The 26,989-nt window shown below is 37.4% G+C and overlaps 1 protein-coding gene across 1 annotated transcript in view; it reads right to left on the bottom strand.

The window, feature by feature from the left end:
* Positions 1 to 846: 846 nt before the first annotated feature.
* shroom3 (shroom family member 3) overlaps positions 847 to 26,989 on the bottom strand; it is an 89,294-nt gene continuing 63,151 nt past the window's right edge. Inside the window, 9 exon segments of the mRNA XM_046867305.1 lie at positions 847 to 3,589; positions 11,884 to 12,165; positions 12,310 to 12,406; positions 14,598 to 14,954; positions 16,143 to 16,868; positions 18,746 to 18,798; positions 20,296 to 21,080; positions 21,083 to 23,322; positions 24,740 to 24,874. Coding sequence (XP_046723261.1) covers positions 3,254 to 3,589; positions 11,884 to 12,165; positions 12,310 to 12,406; positions 14,598 to 14,954; positions 16,143 to 16,868; positions 18,746 to 18,798; positions 20,296 to 21,080; positions 21,083 to 23,322; positions 24,740 to 24,874 — 5,011 coding nt within the window. The 3' untranslated portion in view covers positions 847 to 3,253.

Here is a 26,989-nt window from a genome sequence, read left to right as displayed (position 1 = left end):
TACAAATGTTATTTACTAGTGTTCAGTTTACAAATTAATGGACCATTTGGATTCTATGTACAAATGTGTCAGTTATGATGGACAATGTCTAGTTATGAATATTTGAATTGTTCATGCTGAGTATAGACTGCGGAAAAAAACATGAAATTGATTATCATTAATCAATTATACCAAGCATGTGGCAATCATACACCTGATTTCGATCCTTTAAAATCCCTGACTTTGTTCAGGTGTACAAAATGTGCAATAGTATAAACTGAAAGCCAAAAGGTGGTCATGCCAAATGCTTGATTTATTTAACATTGTTCTTCGGTTTATTTATTTTTATATATATATATATATATATATATATATATATATATATATATATATATATATATATATATATATATATATAATGTGTGTGTTTGTATATACACACACACATTGTCGCATATTGTAATTTTGGTATGTTGACAATGGAATGTCAACAGAGCAGAGTAAATATGAAGAAATGCATGGAATTTAGACTGAGATAAAGGAAGAAGTGCATTTTGTAAAGCGTTTATCTTACCAACCATAAATTCAGCTCAGTTTAATTTCAATCTAATTTCAGTCTGTCAAGAAGTTTTTTTATGTTTTCAATTTAACTGCTTATTTGAATAGGGTTTTATTTCATTATTCTTATTTTGCCACCTAAAGTAGAAAGATTAGATGCATGACTTGTGGGATGAAGTTTGAAAACGATGGCGACAAAAGAAATTCAAAGAAAAATAGATGACATAACGGCTGTGGTGGTGCATTTATGATACTCATATCTCTTCCGAATATTCATCATAATATCAGTGAGACACAAAATGACTGGCATTTAATCTTTTACACAATAGATTTATTTGTAAAATGCGTCTGTGCTTGTTCTTTCCTTTTTTCTTTCCAAACAGCACAAAGCAAAGTCCAATGTGTTTCAAATAACAAACAAACAAACAAACAAACAAAAACCCAACAAAACACTTCAGCTGTCAGTTTGAACTCAAGCTACATCTGAAGTTCTACATCTATCAAAGGCAAAGAAAGTGAAGTATCTGTGGTAGCATTGTAGGTGTGCATGCTCATACAGTGATCTTTTACATGTGTCTGTACAGGGTTACAATGTGTTTTAATTGTTTTAAAATGTGCACTCAAAAGAAATTAAGATGAAAATGATACACGGACATTTATGGCCATTAGAGGGACAGTGTTTGCCGTATCTGCTTCGGAAACCAACCATTGCAGCGTAAAGAGAAATTTCATAAACATATTTTTGAAAACCAGACAGGGGCCCTGTCCAAATGTCCATCTCTAAAAAGTGTTGTGTGGATTCAGAATGTTTCTTTTTTTTTTTTTCCAAATACAGACTGTGAATATCATATTTTCTAAACAATTCACATTATGTACAAGATATGTGCACTCTGAGCAAAATCTGCTTCAAAAACTACAAACGTTACAACTCTGGAGAGATTAGCACAGCATATGTACATGTAGAAATTACACACACATCCTCATTTATAAATAATTCAAAATTCCATGGTCACTAATGTGTGGCAGATCTCAGATTTCGCTGTGTCGGAGCATGTGTGTGTGTGTGTGTGTGTGTGTGCGCGCTAAAGCATGTATGCAATTCAGCCAAAAGTAGTAAAGCTATTATAAAATTATGAATTAAGTGCTCTGTTGATGTGGAGGATCGGAATGGTCACATAATCATTGCCCCCGTATCCCATCATGCTCTGTAAACTCAAAGGTTCACATTTTACAGATGTGTTAAGGGCTCTGCAGTTGTAACCAATAGCTTGGCTTCATCACAGTGGTATATTATAGTGGTCCTGAACACTAAGCAAAAACTGTTTGCATAATGCGAACCGAAGACAGTAGCTCAGGGTAGAGAGAGCCCATGTCATTTTTTTTGGGTTACATGATTTAAATGACAGACCTCATGCATAATATGTATACATTTGCCAATATTATCAGCAAGTACTATACTTTTTCACTACAACCAAAATGAGTCCAGTGGTACTACTGCAGCACTCAAGCGGCAAATGTAACAGGGGTCAGTGCTGTAAACTTGCATCATCAATGTTAAACTGTCATACATTTTTTACTCTGTGGAAGATAGATGAGTGTTGCTTGGGAAAAAAAAAATTGTGTGCTGAAGAAGTATAGAACAATCGCCCATTTAAACATGGGAGCAATGAAGCCAAGCCCATAAACCCCATTTCTTTTTTGTATTTTTAAATTATAATTATTTGGCAGTGTGAAAAAACATGCACACTATGGTATGATTGAAACATAGGAAAATATCTTTAGGATCTTTATAAACTATGTATAAGTTACGATCCAAACCAGTGCACAAATTCACCCGTGTGTGTATTTTCTGTCGGGATGGTCCCACTTTATACTACTCCTAAAGAGAGACAAGTGCTGTACAAAAGGCCTGTAAGAGGAGATCCAACTGCAGCACAGGTCACGCTTGGGCTCTCTTTCAAGCTTGGAAACAGAAGAGCGCACACACTTTGAAAATCTTAGCTTGCAGTTATGTACATAACTGCACTCATTTCAGATTTTAAACATTTAATGAAAATATATTTCTAAAGAAATCATTTCAATGTTTTTTGTTCTTTCTGGGCACAATAAAGGGGGTTTTTACAAACATGTTCAGCAGAAATAGAAGGATCCTGTTTTTGTTTTCCAACCAACACAGAAGTGATACAGTCACAGCTGCATGTGTGCTTCCAGAAAACAAATGTCTAACAACTATGCCAGCTGTTCTTAATGTTTTTGTACATAGTACACACTTTTCTGTGTAGAATATTCATAAATATTATTGCTATTACTGAAAGCCTTCGAGCTCTTCGAAACGAACGAAACATTTGCAGAAATGAGTCAATTTGAAGATAGTTAGCGGTTGGATTATCTTTTGATTGTGTTTGTATGCATGTGAGATTATAGCATTACTATTTATTCTGAATTACATCAAGCAGGAAAACTCTTTTTCAATCTGTTAGTGGCATTTTATAGCGTGTTGTGCTAAAATACCTATTGACACTTCCTTATGTGAACAATAACATTTGTCCTTCATGTTGTTTTAAATTCCTTCACTTAAGGCACTTCCACATATGTGAGCGGTAATGGAAAAGTAATAACAGTCTCTCTCTCTCTCTCTCTCTCTCTCTCTCTCTTTTGTTTTAACTTTCATTGTCATGCGTTTCTCTTCTCAGCAGCTTTCAGGGCTAATGGACAGTCAGAGCGAGGTCACAGTGGTAGGTTTTGGCGAGTTAGGAAGGCTACAAGAAGGAGGGGTGGAGCTTGTTTGTGGATTGAGCTCTCGGGTTGTGTTCTCACTCAGTCTGCAGAGCTGCTCCTCTCCCTGGCGTATAAGTTCGTCCAGGTGGCGCTGGCGGATGAGCAGGGCCGGTTTGGCACGAATGTAACTCCGATAGTCTTGCAGCTCTGCAGGGCTCAGATAGCCACCCAGGAACTGGAGCACGATGCGCTCACGCCGGTCCAGGTTCTCTTTCAGCTCCCGTGCGTCCTCCCGTTGACTGCGCAGCTGCCTTTGTTTCTGTTGCAAGGATGCCTGCACACAGCCATTACACAAGCTCGAATTACAGTGAAGCAGTTTAATCCTATCCCAGTGTGTTAGACAGTGCTGTCTACCACCATCATCAAAACACCAATTAAGGAATATTAATAGGAAGAATATATATTTCCTTCTTTTACAGTTCAATGCCAAAGCAAACTGAAGCTGTATTGCTGGCTTTTGGTGGCCTGGGGTCTTATGAATATAATTATATTGACTGCTTTTCTTAATTCTTTTGCCATTTGTACATTTACTTGAAACAATATTTTAATGATTACTTGCATTATAAAGAGTGTAGCAATAAACGGCACGTGATCCTTCAGTCTGCCAAAAACTACTAGATACATTTTCACTTGTTTGTATATTTCCCCTATTTAAAGCACCGTTCAATACTTACAATTCATTTTTTTCTGAACTCCAACCAGTTTACAGCATGTGTAACATCAGGGACTGTTTTGGTTAAGCAATGGTTTTGCCTCTCAGCAATGGGAAGCCTGTGAGCTCGAATCATGGCATGGCCAAGCAATTAAAATGTTGGATGTACAGTATATGGATTAATCTTAATGTCATCATGGAACGGTTCTTATGAGCTAATGTCTTGTAAGAAAAGTTAGTTTTTTGGTTGAACTCATAGCAAACGTTGTTAAGAGGTTAATGTCAGGAATTAACTCTATTCATGTGAATCAATTATGCGTTTTGCAATATAGTTTAAAGAAATAAAATATAGTAATAAAATCCATCAGGAACAATCAAGACTAATATCCCTTGCTTTGATTTTAGATTAATCGTAAATAACAATGATTTATCCCTCCTGCTATTCAGGTCAATTGATGTGTATTAACAATCGGCATTATCCCGTAGCTGCTGTACAGATATAGAGATACAAATATAAATAAATAAATTAGTCCCTATAAGTTTATCCCTATAAACGTATCCTTAATGAGAAACATTGCTGCTATTACAGCCCCAAGCCACTGAAGCAAATTGTTTATATGAATTATAGTCCAGATCCATCTTCATGGTTCTGGAGTTTAACCTTCTATACTATTATGGATATACAGCAGTATTCATACGGAATAAACATGTGCTGAATTAGACCGTGAGCAGTCCTTAGCACTTGTGCATATGTGTTTTGGTTAAGGTAGTTAGAATTTAGATTTCAATGTAAATGATAATGTCCATTTTGAAAGAGATGGCAGGTCTGAGTTAAATCTCAAGGATTTTGTAATTAATAAATTCAAAAATCAATAAATTCTGGCCTAATGGTGTCAAACTATTACTGAAACATACAGCAAAACAGTCTAAAGTACACCACAGTATGTCACAGTGAATTAATTTTCTTCCCAGATTCCATCTCGTTAGAAAGCCATGACACAGTAATCCACAGTTGAGGATTAAAGGCATTGCTCAGAGGCCCAGTAGTGGTATCTTGGCAGTGTTGGTGTTTAAACTGCTCACCTTCCAATCCTGTAACCTTAAATGAGGAGCTGTACAATCGACCCTATAATCGACCGAAGTCCAACTTCAAACAAAGTGCCTGTTACGCAACAGGCACTTTGTTTGAAGTTGGACGGAAACATGGTCGAACATCATAACCACCACCTTTACCTTTACATTTACATTTACAGCATTTCACAGACTCCTCTATACAGAGCAATAGAAGTGTTTTGTAGTTTCCAGCAGAAACATACCTCATGCTTGTATAAACAGGGGATAGTACATTAACAATTACAGGTAGTTATTTTTGATTTTAGTCTTCAATTATTGTTTGAAGAAAATAAGTGTCTCAGCTGCTTAACCTAGCTAGGGGAGGCTGATCTCACCACCTAGGTGTCAGTACTGAACGAAACTATTGCACATCTTTGTTGTGCAGGGAATGTAAGGAATGTGCTACTGAGCAGCTTTTGATAAGTGCCCTCAGGCAGGTATGACTGATCTGGGTTTTTTTTGGATTGTAGGTCAGCATTAGGGTTTTTAAATTTGAGAAGGGCAGCCACAGGAAGCCAGTGAAAGGAACAAAGCAATGCAGTCATGTGACAAACAACTCAGCCATATTACAGACGTTAGATGGGACGTAGAGGCAGATCTGCTGGAAGTGAGTTGCCAGAGTCAAAGTTAACAATAGGCTGAATAATTAGTGGTTATTCTGTGGAAAGAAAAAGCCCAGGCTTTCTAATATTTTAAAGGAGAAACCTGCTTGACCTAGTCAGGTAAGCAGAGTGAGCAGAGGTATCTGGAATTGTCCAAAATAATTGCAATATTGACCCTTTGCACATTCATGAAACAGCTCATTTACATGTATTGATGCAAACAAAACTACAAAAAAGTTCAACTGCACAGACAGCTGTGAGCACCAAATAAACAGAAATGGTTTTGTCTCATTTCTATAACAATAATAGATTTATTAATAATAATAATAATAATAATAATAATAATAATTATAGTAATAATAAGAATAGAATGAAGAAAAGTAAAGTAGAAAGTAATAAATCTATCTATCTATCAGCTGTGACATGTTAGTTATGAATAGACAATGTCATATTATAATTTTTATTTTAATTTGTCCTAATTTATGGGTCAATACGAGCTCGTTGTCTATATTTATTTTCCAATTTAAGTCATGCCAATAAAATTAAACTCTTCCACAAAATCTTCTTGATGATATTCTTATAGAGAGTACAAAGCACTCTGGATAAGATCATCTAGTAAATGCCTTAAATGTAATACAATATGCAAATTTTAACTCAAAAATATATTCCATATACCAGCGGTCCCCAAAGTTTTTTGTGCCACGGACCTGACAATATTTTCACTGACCGGCCTTTAAGGTGTGGCGGATAAATACAACAAAATAAAATGATACGGCCGGCATAAAAACGGTTATTTTCTAAATATAATAATAATTGTGAATCCACTGTGTACTTGTTTTTTTTTATTTTGATCGCTTGGGGGTTTGAATTTAGCGGTAATGTATTATGTGTTACCAGCACATTTAAGAAGGTAGTGGATGGAGGTAAGACACGTGACAGAGACATCTTGACATGCATCAAGAGTGAGTCATAGACAGAAAGACCAGAAATCGGTAATTTTCCAAAATATATCATTGTTTAGAATCAGATAATAAATAAAACAGAAATAATGTAAGTTATGTATTCTTTCTGTGCCTCCCGGTACCAATTTTGCCCGGGGGGGTTGAGGACCACTGCCATATACTATATATAAAAGTTGAGTAATGTGTGCATTTTACACAGCATAGCCAAAATGATGTGGACTGAAGAACAGCTTTAGGTGAATTGGAACCGTGTCTGACATCAGTATCTGAACTAACTAATGATTGGATGGAATGTATACCCAGCACATATCAGTATGACAGTATGGTGTCTACATACTTTTAAGTATATAGTTTATATAACTTTAAAATAATCCAGGTGTTTGTTTCCTGCATAAATCTTCACACTCTTGGGATCAGGAGTAGGATACAAACTTTTTTTCCCCAGAAATTACAGGATTTCCTTAAATGCTACATTTCTTGAGTAAACGATTCATGAAAAAATCAATTTGTATCCAGTTTTATAAACCAGGTAATGTTTTTAAGATACAAAATCAATGCAAACAATGTGAAATAATATTCTGTGTATCATATTACACTATTTAAGGGTATGCCAATATTTACAATGCACTAATGCTGATGACCTGGAGAAGATACTAATAATAATTTAGTGAAATAATTTATTCTGGAATTGAGAGTGTATCATCAACAGTAGCATTTGTAAATGAATCGAGATTGGCCTCTGTCAATGGAAATTGACTGTAGAGTGATGCACAATGTGCAACATTAAATATGTTCTTTTGTCACAGTAGAACAGACAACAATAATAACTGAGAGGAATCCCTTAAGGCATTAAAACAGCAGTGCACTGAACGTGATTTTACAATACAGAAAAAACATAACAATTCCCCTTTTCCTAGCATTGTATTAGACAATCTGCATTGCTGTAGATTTGGCTTCAGTCAGGAACTAACTTACATCTACCCTGTTTTTCTATTGTCTGCCTTTCTGTCGTTTATTTTTATTTTTTTATTCACCTGACTAGATGACAACTCCCCAAGCAACTACAATATTCAACACCTTCCAGCAAAGGTTCCCAGAGGAATTCTGAACTGAAGTAAACAACTGTATCCAGCAGTGAACAACCAGATTTATTAAGTTGTGTTTTTTCAATAACTCGTATGACCCTCTCACTAGCCAGTTATCATTTGTCTCGCTAGACATTTATTTCTATAAGTCTAATGTTGATAATTCAAAAAATGGTAATAATCATTTTTAGTAATACCTTGCAATTTATTTCAGTTCAATTGAGTGGCACTTACTGTAATTTTTTCTACGTTACATTAGAACAATAAAGGCTATTTACAGAAATGTTCTAATTCCAAAAGACTACATTGTTTTTATCTTTGTTTATTATTCCAAAAATGGTCTGTTATCCAATAAGTACTTTTTTTAAAGACATGCAAAAATATTTATTTTACATTTAATCTCTTGTTGGATCAGTAATGGTAAAAAAAAAAAAAACATTTTGTACAGAACCATATATTCTTTTTCTTTTTGAGAAAAATTAGAGAAAAATGTGGCGCCCATTAGGGGGCGCCACAGCGGCTCATCCGTCACTATACTACTTTGTCCTTTACATCTGCCTCTTTCAAAGCAACTCTCACCACATTCATAAACCGGCTCCATGGCCAACCTCTTTTTCTCCTTCCTGGTGGCTCCATCCTCAGCATTCTCCTACCCATGTACCCCATGCCCCTCACCTTGTCTCCAAAACGTCCTACATGCGCTGTCCCTTTGATAAACTCATTTCTAATCCTGTCCATCTTTATCACTCCCAATGACAATCTCAACATCTTCAGCTCTGCTACCTCCAGCTCCACCTTCTGTCTTTTTCTCAATGCAACTGTTTCTAAACCATACAACATTGCAGGTCTCACCACAGTCCTATAAACTTTCCCTTTCACTCTTGCAGATACCTTTCTATCACAAATCACTCCTGCCACTCTTCTCCATTCACTCCACCCTGCCTGCACTCTTTTCTTTACTTCTCTAACACACTATTACTTTGCACTTTTGATCCCAGGTACTTAAACTCATCCACCTTCTCCACCTCTTCTCCCTGCAACTGCACCACTCCACTGCCCTCCCTCTCATTCACACACATGTACTCTGTCTTACTCCTACTGACTTTCATTCCCCTTCTCTCCATTGCATACCTCCACCTCTCCAGGCTCTTCTCAACCTGCTCACTACTCTCACCACAAAAAACAATATCATTCGCAAACATCATAGTCCACAAAGACTTCTGTCTGACCTCGTCCGTCAACCTGTCCATCACCACTGCAAACAGGAAAGGGCTCAGGGCCGAACCTTGATGCAAACCAACCTCCACCTTGAACCAGTCTGTCATTCCTACTGCACCCTTCACTGCTGTCACACTGTCCTCATACATGTCCTGTACCACCCTCACACATTTCTCTGACACACCTGACTTCCTCATACAATACCACAACTCCTCTCTCGGCTTTCTTTAAATCCACAAACACACAATGCAACTCCTTCTGACTTTCTCTATACTTCTCCATCAACATCCTCAAAGCAAATATTGCATCCGTAGTGCTTTTCCTCAGCATGAAACCATACTGTTGCTCACAGATGGTCAACTCTGCTCTCAGCCTGGCTTCCACTACTCTTTCCCATAACTTCATGATGTGACTGATCAACTTAATTCCCCTGTAGTTACTGCAGGTCTGCACATTTTCCTTATTCTGTAAATCGGTACTTATTCAAAATCTTGTTGAACAACCTGGTTAAAAACTCCACTGCCATTTCTCCTAAACATCTCCATGCTTTTACCGGTATGTCATCTGGTCCATCCGACTTTTTACTCTTTATATCTGAATAACCTCCTTACTAATCCTATACACTTCCTGCTTCACCATCTCCACATCATCCGACCTTCTCTCTCTCTCATTTTCCTCATTCATCAGCTGCTCAAAATACTCCCTCCATCTTCTCCACGCACTCTCCTCACTAGTCAACACATTTCCATCTCCATCCTTTACTGCTCTAACTTTCAGCACATCCTTCCCAGCACGGTCTCTCTGCCTAGTCAATAGGTATAAATCCTTTTCTTCTTCCTTAGTGTCCAACTTCTCATACAGCTCCTCATATGCCTTTTCCTTGGCTTTTGCCACATCCCTTTTTACCTGCTGCAGCATCTCCTTGTACTCCTGCCTACTTTTCTCATCTCTCTGTCGAACCCAATTCTTTCGTTTCGCCAACCTCTTTCTCCTTATGCTCTCCTGCACTTCCTCATTCCACCACCATGTCTCTTTGTTTTCCTTTTTCTTTCTAAATGTCACACTAAGTACCTTCCTCATATCTATATCTATATATTTACTTTTGAACAGTCTATCTACTGTACACTGTATATATAATCTATACTATATATGATCCAAACCCAGCCATTAGGGTTGCACAAGCCAGTGCGCTCTTAGTGCCGTCCCAAGCCTGGATAAATAGGGAGGGTTGTGTTAGGAAGGGCATCCAGCGTAAAAACGTGCCAAATCGAACATGCAGATCACAAATTCGGATGATCCGCTTTGGCGACCCCTAATGGGAGAAGCCAAAAATGTATAATATTTACAAATACACTACACACTATACCTTCTCTCATTAATATCTCAACTATGGTTGCATTTTTTGACAGACTTTTAAGTTCACTATGATAATGGTTGGTTCATTCTGTGGTTGGCAAAAATCACGTGCCTTTTTTTTGTTGTATGTTCCGAGCAATATACCAGATTAAGAAAGTTTTTTGTAGCACATTATCTGTATAAATATTCCATAAGTGATCCCTTACACAATACTGTATCTAATAGAGATAGACAATACTGTTTACATCATGTATTATTTCTACCATGTAGTGAATATTGTTTCGATGTCATGTCAGTCACTTTGACATTGTTGTGGAATTCCACACACAGTAGAAATAAAATGGTGTGATAAAAAAAAAAAAAAAAAACATCCTGTGAGCAGCAATACTATGAGGGGAAACGCCTTCAAGTATGTGCCCTGTCTTGTGTCACATTACAGATTGCAATGAGTAAATGTTCATCTGGCGCCCCCTGGTGACCGCTACACTGAACATGCGTCATGTTTTAAACATGCTTACAATTTCTATGTAATGAGTAATGAGTGATGTGTGTGAAACTGAAAACTAACACACCTATAATAACATCCACAATGAATAGGAAGCTAATGACTGTAGATATTGAAATCCAATATCTCTCTGTCTCTCTTTCTCTCACACACACACACACACACACACACACACACAAAGAAATCAAGAAAACCTTCCACGCTATACAACTCTACTATATCTTACATTTGATTTATCTAAATAATACATCATTATTAACCAAACTGATTAGTGATTATTTAAACAATTAGGAGACATTTTTACAGGTTCATGCAACCATCTTTGCTCTCAGTTCTAATTCATATTTTGATGTGATGTTATTAAATTTGACCACTGAATGTTTGTTTAAGTATTTTAGAAACTGCTGAGTTCCTGTGATTTTAACACACAGCAGTATCCACAATTAACACAGTATGGTGTTTCAAACAAAAAACATCCTGTGAGCAGCAGCACTATGAGGGGAAATGCCTTGTTGATGACAGGGACTGGACGGACTGGATAAAGCTGACAGGAAGTCTATAGAACCTCAAATAACCACTCTTTACGCTCTCAGTGAGCAGAAAAAAGCAACACAGAATGCACAGGACACCTGGGCTTTTTCAGAACAAACACTGGTTAGTGTTTTAAATGTTGTGTGTTTGTGATTTGTTCATCTGTTTTAATTCTTTTCAGAGTGTAAAACACTTAAACTGTGGAATTCAACAGGAACTTTGATTATCCGATAAAGCAAATGTGCAGTCATTAGTCATCCATGACGAGATAATGGATTGTTCTTCCTATGTATATAGACAAGACCATTTCCTGTTTATCCACCCAGTTTACGTGCTCTGTGTCCAGTCAGCCCTTGATAAATTTGGATTTTTATTTGTATTTTATTGGATTTTTTTGTTGTTGTTACATATTGTTGTTTGTTCCTGTAATAACGGCTACATTTTGGGTCTATGGAAACGAAAATTAGTTAAATAACTGCAATAAACACAGCTCTTTTACACAGACAAACTTCAGGACTGGGATCAGTGTGTTTGAACAGCTCACCCTCTCCTCCGTGCTTCCCTTCTCTGGCTCCCCCTGCAGGGCATTGAGGGCATTCTCCACACGGGCTAGACGTCCGCTCAGAGAAAGCAGCAGGTTGACGATTTTTTCTAAGTCGCCAATAAACATACGATACTTCTCACTCTCGTTGGGCTTGCAGTGATCCTCCACCAGTGCCTCTATCCTGCAGCCCAGAGCACTGTAGCTCTGGTGTTCCTCGGCCAGTCTCTCTCTCTCCATCCGCAATGCCTCTAAGCTCACTGTCAGAGCCTGTAGGAGCTCCACCTACACGAGCAGAGGATACATTTATCCATTATGAAAAATTATATATTTAAAACATTTTAAATAGTTAATTTTGCCATGAACTATTTTTCTAAAAGCAACGTAATTGTATTTCTGTCCAGAAAACTGAATGGGTGGAAATCAAACCTTCTTTTCATTCAAATTGCACTCATTCTCATCCAGATCAGTCTCCATCCGTCCCTTCACTTGAGCCTCAGGAGAAACACACCCTGTGTTCTGAGCACTGTGTGAGGTAGCGCGCACACAAACACAAACACACACACACACACACACACACACACACACACACACACACACACACAAAAGATCAGGTAAAATAAATAATGATCATGCATCTAAATAAAATAAAAAGAATAAGTGATGCAACAACACATTCTTTTTATTTCATTTAGATGCATGATATCAAAAATAACGTACATTATCAGATAGTTATGAAATATTATTTTGCTTAAGACTATTATTTCTATATATATATGCTTCCATATATAATTCTATGTGCCTTGTCCCTATTAAATAAACATTCAATCAACAAATCAATTCAAATCTATTTTTTGAGGGTCATTAACTTCCCGTCCCACTTCTCAAAGTGGATTGCACACACACATGCACAGAAAGTCAGTCATACTCAAATACTCAAAGTGAGGTAGAGCAAGAGAATGTGATTACAGATTAACTAGATTCCACTCAGCAAACAGGGCATAAGTAACTGTCACACTCTTGCGCACACAATGGCAGTAATGACGCATATGTTCAGACAGACCACGCCACGTCTTTCAAAACTCGTCTCCTCTAGTTAGTCCAAATCCAATCGCATGGACTTACCCACCTAGTTTTTTCAAGTATAAAATTAATGTGCTTTCTTGTAAATATACACCATCATACATCTATTTTCTTATATTTAGCTAATTAAAAAGTGTAATTTTTAATAAAAAAATGTGTTCAACCATGTAACAATGGATCAATTAAATGTTTCGGGTAAATTATATTTTTCTCCACAACAACAACAACTTTTTATAAAATGTATGCAATGGACCACAATAGATTTGAATGTTGAGCGTTTAGTAAAATTAGCATAAAGTTTTCTCTCATTTCTATCATGCTGAATATGTGCAAGCCCTTTACCACTAGATGGTAGTGTTGTCACACTGTTGGTTCCGCGCCATGAAAATCCTTTAAATATCATGAAAACCTTCTAATTACACGAGTTGACATTGTACTCAGAAATCAGTATAGAATATGGACTATACCAACTATAGACTGTTAGAGGGATTCTTTTTGGATAACATTTACTAATCTATTAAGGACTGATTGCATTGTAGAAATATGTCTTATGTATTTACCTATATTTTTGGCAAAATAAATGAATAGTTGCTTCTATTTATCTTTTGGTTCTGCGTGTCCCTGTATTTCTCAATGGCCTCCCATTGTTCATGCTTGACAACAGATATGTGTATACTTATTATAATGTCTGTCCATTTGGAGGACCAGTAATATACACAGCTACAGTGTATGGACAAAAATATTGCGACACCTGACATTTCAAGCCGTATATAGTTCTTCCCTAACTGTTACCATCAAATTGGAGACACACAATTTTATAAGATTGTCTCTGGATGCCTTTGATAGCATTACATTTTCCCTTCACTTGAACTATGAGAACAAAACCTGTTCCAGCATGACAGGGATCCTGTGCACAAAATGAGCTTCATGAAGATCTAGTTCATATGGGTTGGAGAGGAAGATCTTGAGTGTCCTGCTATAGAGCTCTGACCTTAATCCTACCAAACACATTTGGGTTAAATTGGAATGCTGACTTTACCATAGGCCTCCACACCCTACATCAGTACCTGGCTTAACTACAACCATTGTGACTGAATGAGCACAAATCTCTATAACCAAACTCCAAATTTAGTGAAACATCTTTCTTGAAGAACGGAGGATACTATTACAGCAAATGGGGACTGTATATGGAGTTGGATTTTCAGCAAGCACAGGTCAGGTGTGCACAAACTTTTGTCCATACCTGTAGCTTCTGAGGCAGCGGTTATCAAATATTTTGCTGTAAAATTAATTCCCAAAAAAAAGGCCCAGATGTAGTAGCACAGTGGTGCTGGGATTTGATCTCAGAAACTCGCTATCACAAGTCCCTTGTCTTAACCACTGAACTACCACTTCCTGTTTTTTTTAGCATTTATAGTTGTCTAAGAATATTACAACAGTTCAAGATAGATAGATCTTTCTTTTCTGTATTCCATGTAGTTTGGTCTAGCTGTCTACCTTTAGCTAACTGCATTCACTAAAAATCTTTTGTCAAAGACTTCATAAGTCATTCATTCCACCCACTTAGACATCCCATAATAATAATTTCCCCAATATACCCCTAAATAAAAGAGCATGACCATGTTTCTTCATACCTTTCTCCTGCATGACTGTTGCTGTTCTTCCGATGCTGTGGAGCAGATGAGCATGAAGGAAAGATGTCTTCCATCAGGTCCAGTGTAGTGGTGCTTGACCAGATGTCCAGAAGCGAAGCAAGGGCCTCATCACGGCTCACCAGTTCCCGGGCCAGAATCTCCACCTGCACCTCTGCCTCCGTCTGCTCTCTCCTGGCCAGCAATGGTGATTGTGGACCTTCTGAAAGCTCTTCTGCGACAGCTTCGGTGATCACAGCGAAAATGGACTCTGAAGGTGTTGACAAGGATGAGATATGCAACTGGCCCTCTTTTTCGTGGTGCGCAGTTATGACAGATGGATGCTCAATGGAAGAGATGCTGTAATGGAAGCATGCAAAGTGATTAGTTTTTTCCATTTAACTTTATTCATTTCTATTAATTTTCTTTTAATCTAAGCATTAAATGAAAAAGAAAAACAGTGCCCTATTTGTGTGAAGGCGCAAGCACATTTGGTGTAAATTAACTTTTCTTTTTTTCCCTTCAGCTGATATTTTTGTGATTTTTTTTATTTTTATTTTGTGATTTCCATTCCTAGAAATGAAAGGCAAGTTGTTGCAGTGTGGATGAAATGATCTTGGAACAGCTGTAGGATTATATAATCCACGTTTTTTCAAGTTGTGTTTGTTAATTAAGATTAAGATTCCTAAAAGCCAAAGGTTCAAATTGAATGACTATAACCTGAAAAAGTCTATGACAAAATAAATTGTTCAGTTAAGTTCATTATATAATCGATAATAAATATGCATAATATAAATAAAAAAATACAGTGGCAAATTTCTGGCTAAGTTTCTGTATTTCTGTACAGAACTGTGATTTGCATATCATTAATAGAAATGAGAATAAGTATTGGGTAAATGTGAGTGTGGTTCATGGCAGCCTATTCATGTGCTCCTATTTTCTCTCCTGAAACTGAGCTCAGCAGTGGGACTCAAGAGTTAGATTTTTGTATTGATTTTGTTTTGTGTGTGTGTTTTCAATGCAATGCTCTGAAACACACACACAAAACAAAATCAAGAGTTAATAATAATAATAATAATAATAAAAGAAGCACTGCTCCACTCTCTCCATGTCTTGCCTCCTTCAGCCCCTATTCCCTGCCCGATTAGCCAGGGTTTTCCCAGCCCTGTTTGGCTAGTGGGATCTACTCTATCATAAAATCTGAGTTTAACAGAGATAACTAACTGTAATGTTCCAATAGTTGTGATAACGGTATGCCAATGATTGTACGGTTAGATGTTTCTGATGAACTTTACACCAGTATTTCACAAAGCCAGTAATTATTAACAGCCTTTAGTGGAAATAATGGTTCATTAAAATCTTCACTCGATTGCCAAAAGTACTGACATAGAAATGACCTCTGCATGTATTTTCAACTTTAAGAGTGGCTCTCCAATAACTGCATTAGTGATGTTTTTTCATATGCTTAACATTGGCCTCTGTAATAAACTGACGCAATAAAACACTAAATAACACTAAGTAGTATATAATGCATATGTGTGTTTGTACCAGTTCAGTTTTTGGGTTTCTTGAGGCACTATGACATCAAGTGACTCTTCCTTAATTTGAGGCTTGACTGATGGGTAGAGAAGCAGAGGATTCTCTGAGAATTGTTCTTCTCTGGTTGACAGCGGGTGTAGTGGGACAGAGAATGGAGATAGAAACACCTCATCTTCCAGCTGTGAAACAGATGCAAATGAGGCAGAGCCACTAGTGGACTCTGAGTTCTGTAGAGAGGGGAGGGATCTAATGGGGGAGGTAGAGTCTTTGGGAGAAGTGACCAGTCCAGAATGGCATGGCCTGTGAGGTGGGCTCAAAGAGGAAGATGTGAGGGACTCTGCAACTTCTTGGTGTGAAGATGAAAGGTCATGGGCTGTCTTCTCTGAACCGTTTGAAACATTCATGGAACTGCTGTCGAAAATTTGATTGTCCATTCCTGACAATGCACTTGTTTGATCTTTAGGGACCGTGCCTGGGAAAGTAATGGCATCTAGGTTGGGTTGGCATTGGGTCTTGTTGGTACTGTGCCACTCGGAAGGGGAGAAAGGACAGGGCAATCCGACAGAAGCTGCCAGGCCTGAGGCGCTGTGGGATCGGGGTCGGTCTGAGTGGCGCTGTCGCTCCCTCCTTATCACAGGTGGGTTTATCTGATTCAGACCTGGGTTTAGTAGGCAGCTACCTTCTAGACCCACTTCATTCGATGACCTTTGCTCAGGTGCCTCACTTACTGGTGCTCTGTTCCAAATGTAGAGAGAAGAAAAAGTGCTTGCAATAGGACACAAATACCAGACATCTTTACAATACATTTTACATTTGGTTGGCCCTTTGAACCATATGATGAAAAAAAGTAGAAGGTAAGTTTCTAACATTTAAAAATTTATAACAGATTACATAAATTGAAAATTTAGATTTTTGTCAAATTTCGTCTAATTTAGTCATTTACCGGCTCCCACTTATTAGCCAGTTCTCCATACCAACCAGGGAGGGTGATGGCTAATGCATGCTGCCTCCACAACATCACAGATGTATTGTTTAGAAGCTCAATTCTTCCTACATCACAGAGCAGTGTACACAATTCAAAGCAAAGTGCATCCTCTTTTGAATCTGAGTTCAGAGATGGCCAAAAACTAAAAAAATGCCATCATATCCACCCAGAGAGCATGGCCAATATACTCTCTGTGCTCAATATGCTCAGGACTTCTGATCATGTATGGCTATGACATTAACAGGTTTCCCTCCTGACAGTAGTCTGAACGCTTTTCTGTTGTGTCAACATTTGAAACCAAGTATATTTAGAAAGGTTTAAAATGATGTGATATTTATATAATTTTGCACACTATACCAGCATGTTTATATAAAAACATGTTTATAGTTCCATTTCTTCTGTTATATATATTCCATATAAAAGCAACCAAGAATTGCTCTGTAAAATCAGCTCCAAAAGAGGAACAGCAAAACCACTTGCTGAAATAAAACTAACCTACCAAAATGAAATGAAAAAAAAAAAATTGTACTGGCATAAAATCTGTATATATATATATATATATATATATATATATATATATATATATATATATATATATATATATATATATATATACAGTGGAACCTCGAGCTCATGAGGGTTAGGGACCAAGACCGGTCATGAGTTCCGAATTTTCACGACCTTTGATACGCCCTTCCAACCCAGTAAAACCCAAAGAACACTATACGAAATCGATTTAAATGAGTAAATAACACTATTTCACTCCATACATAATAAAAATAGTTTTAAAGCATTTTTTAGATAAACCTTGATTAGAAATGTTAAAACTACCGTTTTGAGCAGCTCGCGGTTGCTCACGAGCCGATCTCAATGAGAGTCGCCGGTCGGAATGAAAGTCACGAGCATGCGAGGTCACGAGCGCTGAGGCGCTGATGTATATATATATATTTTCTCCAATGTCCAATATATATAAATTGGACACACTGTGTGTATATATATATATATATATATATATATATATATATATATATATATATATATATATATATATACACACACACACACACACACACACACACACACACAGTGTGTCCAATGTGCTATGTCAGATTATGCTGGAAAGCAGCTAGGAAACTTGAACCAACTGAACAAGATCTATATTTTTGTCAGAAGAACATGAGAACAAAACGTAATAGACAAAGTTTAGAACTTTGCTTTTGTCAGGAATATTCAGACTCCATTGTTTATCATCACGGGTATCACTTTTCCTCACATAGTTTCTGTGTTCTTTTGTCCATTCAACCTAGACCTGTAGGTCCCTTTTTTTTAAAGTTCTCTGCATTTTAAATTTGCTTGTCCATGTTTATCTCATTGCTGATAAAAGGCATTGGGAACCACACAGATAACAATAACCTACTGTTTATGAGTTCTGTTTTGGTTGCAGCACTTATCATGTGATATTGTGGGAGGGGCAGAACTTTTAGCAATTGGCAATTGGCTCTTTCAGAAGACAGAGCAAAACAGAACCAGACAAAGATCCCCCCAACACACACACACACACACACACACACACACACACACACACACACACACACACACACACACACACACACACACACAAACACACCTGTTTTCTTTAGATACACTCCCAAGCAATCTGAGGTCTCCAGCCAAGACATCCTAGAAGTTAAAAAAACAAGAAAACATGATTGGAGAGGTGAACAGAAACAGGGAAATGAATCAGACCAGAGGAAGTTAACCATTATACTGTAATTACAAAGGCAGAAGCCTTCTGGCTCGAAAGGAGCAGTTAAGTGAAGCATTATGTGATTACTAAACAGCCAACTATTGTAAATGAGAAGTAATATAAAAATTTAAAGATTTATACATTATAAGGAAATTTTGCTTTGTTCCAGTCATGGATTGACAGATTTTATTTGGGGTTGCTGTGTGATCTGCTTGTGTAAAACCCTTTATCCTTGTTGTTCTGCTCATGGCTTAAAATCAGTTCATTTCAAATTGAATCCAAAGTGTATTTTTCATACAGTTTTAATTGAAAAACGTTTGTTGGTATTTTAGCAAAAAACCTATTTAAGAATGGAATGTAATTTATGCTGGCATAGTGATCTCATAACATTGGACCTAAAGATTCATACTCTGCCTTCAACGGTTGTTGACTGAATCTGTGAAAAATCAAAACCAATCTTTTACTGATTCTACGAGCTGTGCAATAAAATGTGGTAATAACTGGCATCTTGATTTGACAGTATGCAAAAGCCAAAATCTGTGATTAATAATCAGCATCTCTTGCAATTTCTGTAGTAGCTAACGGTCATGTGAAAAATGTTTATGTGCAGAGTAATTGCTCTGAGAGATAAGTGGATCCCCTTAGCCATGTCAAATATTTTATGCCTAAAACTGTGGCAGTTTGTCCATTATCTTCCATAACTACTCCCTGTAGTCACGGAGGAACTGCGTTATCACTTTAGCACATCTGTCAGAGTCATGCCTGCCGCCAGGCTCAGTGGCACCAAACAGGAAGTGAAGAGATTTGAATATTTCCTGTAGTGAAGCATAAGTTGTTTCTTCATCATTCTTAACTGAGAAAGGATGAGGGATGAGACAATGCCCTTTTCACCTCCTCACTAAAGAGCTTATTAGATTCATTTGTAATATAGAAATATGGGTTTGATGATGTCCCTTAGGGCAAAAGGTTTCATATATAAGATTTATTTCAATATTACGTGAAGGATCTTTTGGTGTTTTTTAGAATATCAAAAGCACACAGTAGAAATCATGGGTTTAAGCCAAGAAAATAAATGCGGTGTCTATTGGAATTCACATATCAATTCTCAGCTTAAAGAAAAGTGGTTATTAAAAATGTAGCCTTCAGTGTGAATTATTAGGCCAAGAATTGAATATGCTCCATATTTACATGGTCACTTATACCACTGTATCCAAATTAAGCAAGCCCATACTATGAGATGCCCTAATGGATTGTTTATTAAGTTATAATTTAACTTTAAAGATATGCAATTTTCCATCCCAAACCTTGAGACATAAATATCTAGCATGAATTTTCCTTTACATTTTATGGAAACTGGAAATGATCTAATACCAAAATTAATAGGTTTTATATAGTGAGATTATGTCAAAATATTAAAGCAAATGTATTACCAGATTGTGGTACTCTACAGCCGGAGAAGATTTAGATCTGAAGTGCTGAGAAGCAGGACGAACTTGATTGCGATCCAAGAGATCCTCTGCAGAAGCAGATTTTCCTGAGCTTCTTGTTGGAACAGCTCTTTCAAAAATGTCATACAAGGTTTGACTTGGACCTGGCACATGGCCTAAAGAGGTTCTCTTTGCTTGCCTTTCTGGTTTTTGTGGTTCTGCACTCTGTGGTCTTAAAACAGACTGATAGATTTCTGAGTGAGCCTGACTTTGCGTGTTCCTGTTAGAGTGCAATGGATGCTGTGTATTGGGTGTAAGAGGATAGAACTGGCAGTTAACTTCAGATAAAACCTCAGGTCCTGGCTCCTGAAGAGAGCCCATGCTTGTGGTGGAAGTTCGGCTTTGTGAATCCATGGAGAAACAGGTAGTTGATTGCATGTAGGCACTGTGAGGACGATGAGGACGTCCATCCATCCGCCGACCAGTCTTACGCTCTACATAATCAGCCAAAGCATCTTGCTGCATCTGCTTTAACTCAGGTCTTGATGTAGCTAATTTACTACCAACACAACGAGTAGCTACAAGTTCAAACATCCTTCTTTTATCTGCAACACTTGTCTCAGGTAGTTGAAATTGCGGTGGTGCCCTTCTTTGAAATAAACCAGACTCTTGATCAGAAGCTCCAACCTCGTGAATGTTCTCTGGCTCAGAAAAAGACAGTTTCTTTTGTTCCAAGGTCAATCGCTTTCGTCCACATATTCGCATAACTGAAGGCCCTACAGGGGGACTCTTGGAAGCTCAGGAGCATTTGTCTTGCCTGGTTGCTCAACAGGAATAACATGCCGTTCTTTGGGAGTGTGGGGAGAGGTGGTGGGTTTAAAGATAATACTGGGTCCCTTCCTATCTAGTGACATGTGCTTCACAGGCACAGGAGGAGGGTTTATGCTCAAGTCTCGTCTTCTGAATGAAGTGGACCTCAGCACCTTGGACTGAGCATCCTTGATGCTATCTCTGTATGCTCGAGTAAAAGTTGGATCAGGAACTGTGCCTAAGATGTCCTGATGATCTTCTTTCCATTGGACGTCTTTGTTGTTTTCCTCAAGATTAAAAGTGCTCTTGCTCCTATGAAAGTCTTTGTCATTTTCCTCATTAAGATGGAAATAACTCTTGCTTCGGTGTAGGTCAAGTGGTTTCCTATGCTGAGATTGATCATTGCTCAAACACCTTGGCTGCAAGTCCTGCAACGATTCGGCATTTCCCTCATGACTGGAACTCCTTCTTCCTTGAGGGGCATACCCTTTTTGTAAATCTTTTATCCCAGACAGAGACCTCTTGACACTGTGGGTGGCCTGACTTGGACAAACTGATGAGCTGTAATTGGAGAGGCTGTGACTGTGACTGTGACTACGTGGTTTGGTCTGCTGTTTCTCAAAGTGGCTGACCTTCTCCATTACCGACATGCTACGTTCACTTTGGGTGCTGCAATGGCTATTAGTAGTTTTTGGGCTAGCACATCTCTGCACCTCTGCTAGTGCATTCTCAAGTCGAGTGAGTGGATGATCCAAATCTTGATCCCTCTTTTGATAGGTGCTGGATTCATTTTGAAACCGAACTGAAGTGTTGATTATTTGATCACTTCCTTGAGGCTGGGCATGATCCTGTAAAACTTCACATGATGAATAAAATGGTTGTGGATGGACATTTTGTTCATGAAATCTGCTTAGCTCTTCCTGCTTAGGATGTCTGTAAGATTCCATAATATCCAGACCATGAGAGTATCTAGGTTTCTCTCGCCTTGGTTGAACAGGGGTGTAAGGGTCCTTTCTTTCCTGGCCTATGGACTGCACTTGGGGTTTGGATCCCTGTGCTTGAAAATGAGACCTGTAAAACCCACATTTGGTCTGTGGGTCATCTTTCACTTGGTTTGGTTGTTTAGGTTGAGGGCAAACATGAGATTGGACAGAGCTGGAGTAGGAAGCAATACTTTGGTACCCATTTTCTGCTGCATTCCTTAAACCAGAGTCTACTCCTCCACAGGGTTCTTTTTGAGGGATGGGTTTGCTCTCCTTGAGAAGTGCTGGGTACACAATACTAGAACTGGGGTTTGTCGTTGGTATCTGTGCAAAATGGGGTTCTGGTAATGAAACAGGGTAAATGCTAGTGGGCAGCATGGCTAATCCAGGCTGTGATAAAGATGGAAGGCTTTGTTTGGGTTTAATTGTTGGGCTACTCTCGGGACTCTTTTCAATTACAGTGTGAAGTTGACCCTCTATTCCAAACAATGATTTTCCTGATGCAACAGAACCACTGGAGTGATGCCATGAACCCTTGTGAAGCGCCCGTAAAGACCGAGCATGCTCAAGACTTGACCAAGAGCTTGGCCTCTCATGGTTCCGGGTAGCTGCATAGCTGTCACTACGTAAGGGAGGTGAAGGCACCCCCTTCAAGTTTTCATAAGAGTTGCCATTGTGTGTTTGGCCCCATACTGGTCCCACACTGTGACGATGAGTGGTGACTGTCCCACAACCACTGTTTTCACTGCTACTGCTACTGTCACTGGTACTGTTGGAACGGGTACAAACCCTACCCTGTATGGTTCCACATCTAGACTGTGACTTGCTCTCATTAGCTTTCAAGATTGCTGCAGAAATTACCTCATGATCTGCAGACATGCCTTGTTGAGAGTCATAGACATTGCGGACATATCGAATATCTGCCTGATGCATGCTCTCTGCAGTTCTATGTTGAGAAACACTGTCCATGGAGTATGACCGCTCTTTGCTGAATGATGGCCCAGCTGCAATGTATTCAGGGATACTTGAGCTGGTAGAGAAGGAACTGTATGCAGAATCACGTTTGCTGTGCAGATGGTCAATGCTATTGGAAGATTTGGAGACTGAGAGCTGATTGCAGGAACTGTAAGCAGGGTGGGAATGATCTATGCTCTCCATGCTTCCCCTTGAACTATACTGGTCTGGACTTTTTCTCAGAAATCCTGCATCATATCCCGACAGGTCTGTGGTAGAGGCACTGTGATTAAAAATAAAAGGTAAAGCTAAATTTTGTATTTAATATAAGTTAAATGCAATATATTAGAGTATATAATAGGCTGTATGGATAGTAGAAAATATCATATTCCATTTTTTTTTACATTTATATAATGTCTGTCAAAAGTTTGGAAACAGCAAGTCTTTCATCGTTTTTGAGACACGTGCATGTTCCTTCTGTTATTATGTAACAAATTTGGCAAAAACACACATGAAGTGGACAGTGAATGACTGAAAGAAAGTTCTGTGGACATGTCCAAATTTTTGGCTCGAAAGAAGAACAGAAGACAAGATCAAGATTGAAAACAGGAGTAAAGATGTTAGCAGACTGCCTCACACCCACATTCAAATATGGAGGTGGAAGTTTAATGTTTTGGGGTTGTTTTGGAGCAGGAAATGAAGACTTATCCTGGGTGAAAAAATAATGAATAAATAAAAATAACTTCCATTCCATTCTTCAGATCAATGAAATTATGTATGTACAGCTAATTGGAATGACAATGACCCGAAGCATACATCCAAGCTCTGTAAGCATTATTTATGGAGCAAACAGTCACCTGGAGTTTCATGGTATGGCCTGCTCAGACACCGGACCTAAATCCTATTGAACTGCTGTGAGATGAACTATATCGCAACATCAGAAAAAAATATCCAACTAGCAAATAACACCTTTTGCAAGTTTAACAAGAAGCATGAGAAAGTATTTTAGCTGAATGCTTAGAGAAACTAACTGTCCGGATTCAGAAAGCATGTAAAGTTATTCATGCTAAGGGAGAAATTTTCTATGAAAATAAAGTTTGAAATCTGTATGTTTATATAAAGGTTTGATCAAATTAAATCCACACTACCATTAAATGTCTTAGTTTGTTGCATATAAACAAAAGCATGTGTCTTTCAAAAAAGATAAAAAAGACTAGGTGTTTCCAAACTTTTGACAGGCACTGTATATAACTTTATATTTTTCAGTGTACATTTCTATATAGTGTAGACTTGAAGACTTTAACAAAGAACAGAATTTCTTGACTGGCCAGCAAAAGTTGAGCAACAATAGCCCTGGTTATTGAGCTGCTATTAGAATCACATAACAAACTTCATAAAAGAATAGACAGTGCTAGTATTATCCTTGTGTGCATTGAAGGTCCTGGTTAAATTAATGATTGCTTTGAACTTGGATCAACATCAAACAGTGTAATTTGGTTCCTGTTTAAAAGATAATAAAATGGCTTATCTTTAAACAAGGTGGTATTATTTTCAATCTTTGTGTGTAACATCATTATACTTTAAAGATACATTGGGACTGAAATGTATACAATAACAGTGTCATTCAAATTACCATTTGATACATTTACTTTTCTCTTTATATATTATTTTTGTCTATTTAGATATTTCAAGACTCTGACCTGGCATGGTAGCTTTGGTGCCAGGGAGCCCCCATGGCACCCTGGGATATCTGCATCATGCTGTCAGAGTCCAGAGAGCTCTCACCCAGTTTAGTGGAGTGCCAGGAATGTGGACGGGACCCAGGCTCACTGCTCCTGCCAAAAGAGGAGAGATGAGCACAGTTGCCAAAACACAAAGCAGATGGGGACAAGGCAATAAAAAAAATTTGACACACCTTTTTGGAATCAAATTTTAACAATTTAAAGCAGATGTATTCAAAAACCTTTTCCTATGAGCCCAACTGTCCTGTTTTTTTAGAGCTCCCACACAACACCCCAACATGAACTATTGCCTAAACTAAAACAACAAACTATTTAAAATAATACCAAAATCTTAGCACAAAAGGTGGAGGTAAACACTGTGAACATTAAGAAAAAGTTCTGATAAATGTCAATACATGTTTTATATAATTATTGAATTAATATTTTCTCTTATGAATTTCTTCTGACCATTGCAGGAATGCAAAGCAAACAAACAGTGTTTTATATTGTTATAACTACCATTAAAATTGTTTGTTAAAAGTCAGATCAAAATATTCAGTGGTGTAACTGGCGTATGAAAAAAGCTATTTTTCTTTCATGTGGAAAGTTTAAAACACCTATTCAGTCTATAAAATGTATATCTCAATTGGCTCATTTGGCATTTTATTAAGGTAAAAAACAAGGCTGCTGTTCTGGTGTTTTGTTTGTTTGTTTTTTTTATTGACATTTGTTACTAATTTCCATTTTACCTGTAATTAAATCCTGTACCTGTAATTCCTTATGTGCCACCATTTGAATACCTCTAATCTAAAGGCTTGAGTAAAAGTTGCCTCTGAGGCAAATTTTCACAGCCAAGCATATATTAAATTATGTTAATTTAGAGTTAAGGGGATGCGTCAGACTTTCCCCACACAGCCTCAGCATATATAGGAGATTGTTTACACATGAAACTGCTTAGAAAGCAAATATATTTTGTAGAATTAAAAATGTACTTTAACTTTTAATGAAAATGTATAGGTGTATACAAATGTTTGAGTGAAACTTGAATATGTTATTATTATTTAAAGCTTGCCCACTATTAAAAATATATATAAATTCCTATAGATTTAAAACGTTTTAAAACAGACAGATGTTTATTAGACTTTCAAAGATTAACAAGGCAAAAAATTACATTTAAACACTCAAAATGCTCAACTCAGCAAAGACCCAACAGGTTATTTCTAGACCACCATTGATGAATCAAAGTTCCATTTTGATAAGTGCAAAAGGAATGTGGAATTGGTTCTCTATCAAAACAACTCGCAGAGCATCATAAAAGATACTAATGAATGCCTTTAACTGTAAATATCTACTACTACTGTTTATGGAAGAATGTATTCTGTACACATACAATAGTTTCAAAACAGAATATATATAGTAGGAAAAAAAATAGAGAAAAAATTTAGTAGTAGAAGCTGGATATTTATTACAACAGGATAGAATCTGAATCATGCAATCTAAAAATGCTGATATGGCATTGCTTTGAAAAAACTAATATAAGTTATGAATTCTTTCGTTCATTTTTTGTTCCAAGCAACAGTACAATAATGTCATAATTATTATTTTTGACCAGCAATGAAAAGCACACCTTCCCACTTATAAACAAACACACATTGATGCTAGTCCTGATGCTAGTCTGTGTCCTGTAAGGTAATTCTAGAATAGTATACAGCATATAGTTCTTAGAACACCAGACTAGAGTAAAAGAGTAAAAAAAAAGAGTAAAATCAAAAGCTAGGAAAAAAACATGTTTTTGTCTTTTAGAAAATGACCTAGTAAAAATGTAAGAAAGAAAATAAACAGGGATTTGATGCTGATCTTCTGACTAGACATGAAGCACTTAAAATGGGTGGATAAACAGGAAATGATCTTGTCTATATACATAGGAAGAACTGCACAGTTATCTCATTATGGACAAATAATCTTACATTTCTCACATATTTGCTCTACCAAGTAATCAGAATTCCAATTGTGTTTTTCAGAGAGGAGTTCAAATGGCTGAACAGTGCCAATGCTACCTTCTTCAATCCTGTAATTCATTGATTTTATTTACTGTATACATGCAGTTGGTAAGTTAAAGTACGGTACTGTTATAATACAAATATCAGCAATAAAGTCAATAAACAGCATGTTATGAAATGTACAGAAGCTTTATATCACTAAAGCTAAAAACAGTCATTCCCTTAGCCA

The sequence above is a fragment of the Silurus meridionalis genome, chromosome 15 (genome assembly GCF_014805685.1).
Source record: "Silurus meridionalis isolate SWU-2019-XX chromosome 15, ASM1480568v1, whole genome shotgun sequence".
NCBI classification, from domain to species: Eukaryota; Metazoa; Chordata; class Actinopteri; order Siluriformes; family Siluridae; genus Silurus; species Silurus meridionalis.
The sequence above is the reverse complement of the archived record's forward strand: the minus strand, read 5'-3'. Positions and strand labels throughout refer to the sequence as shown.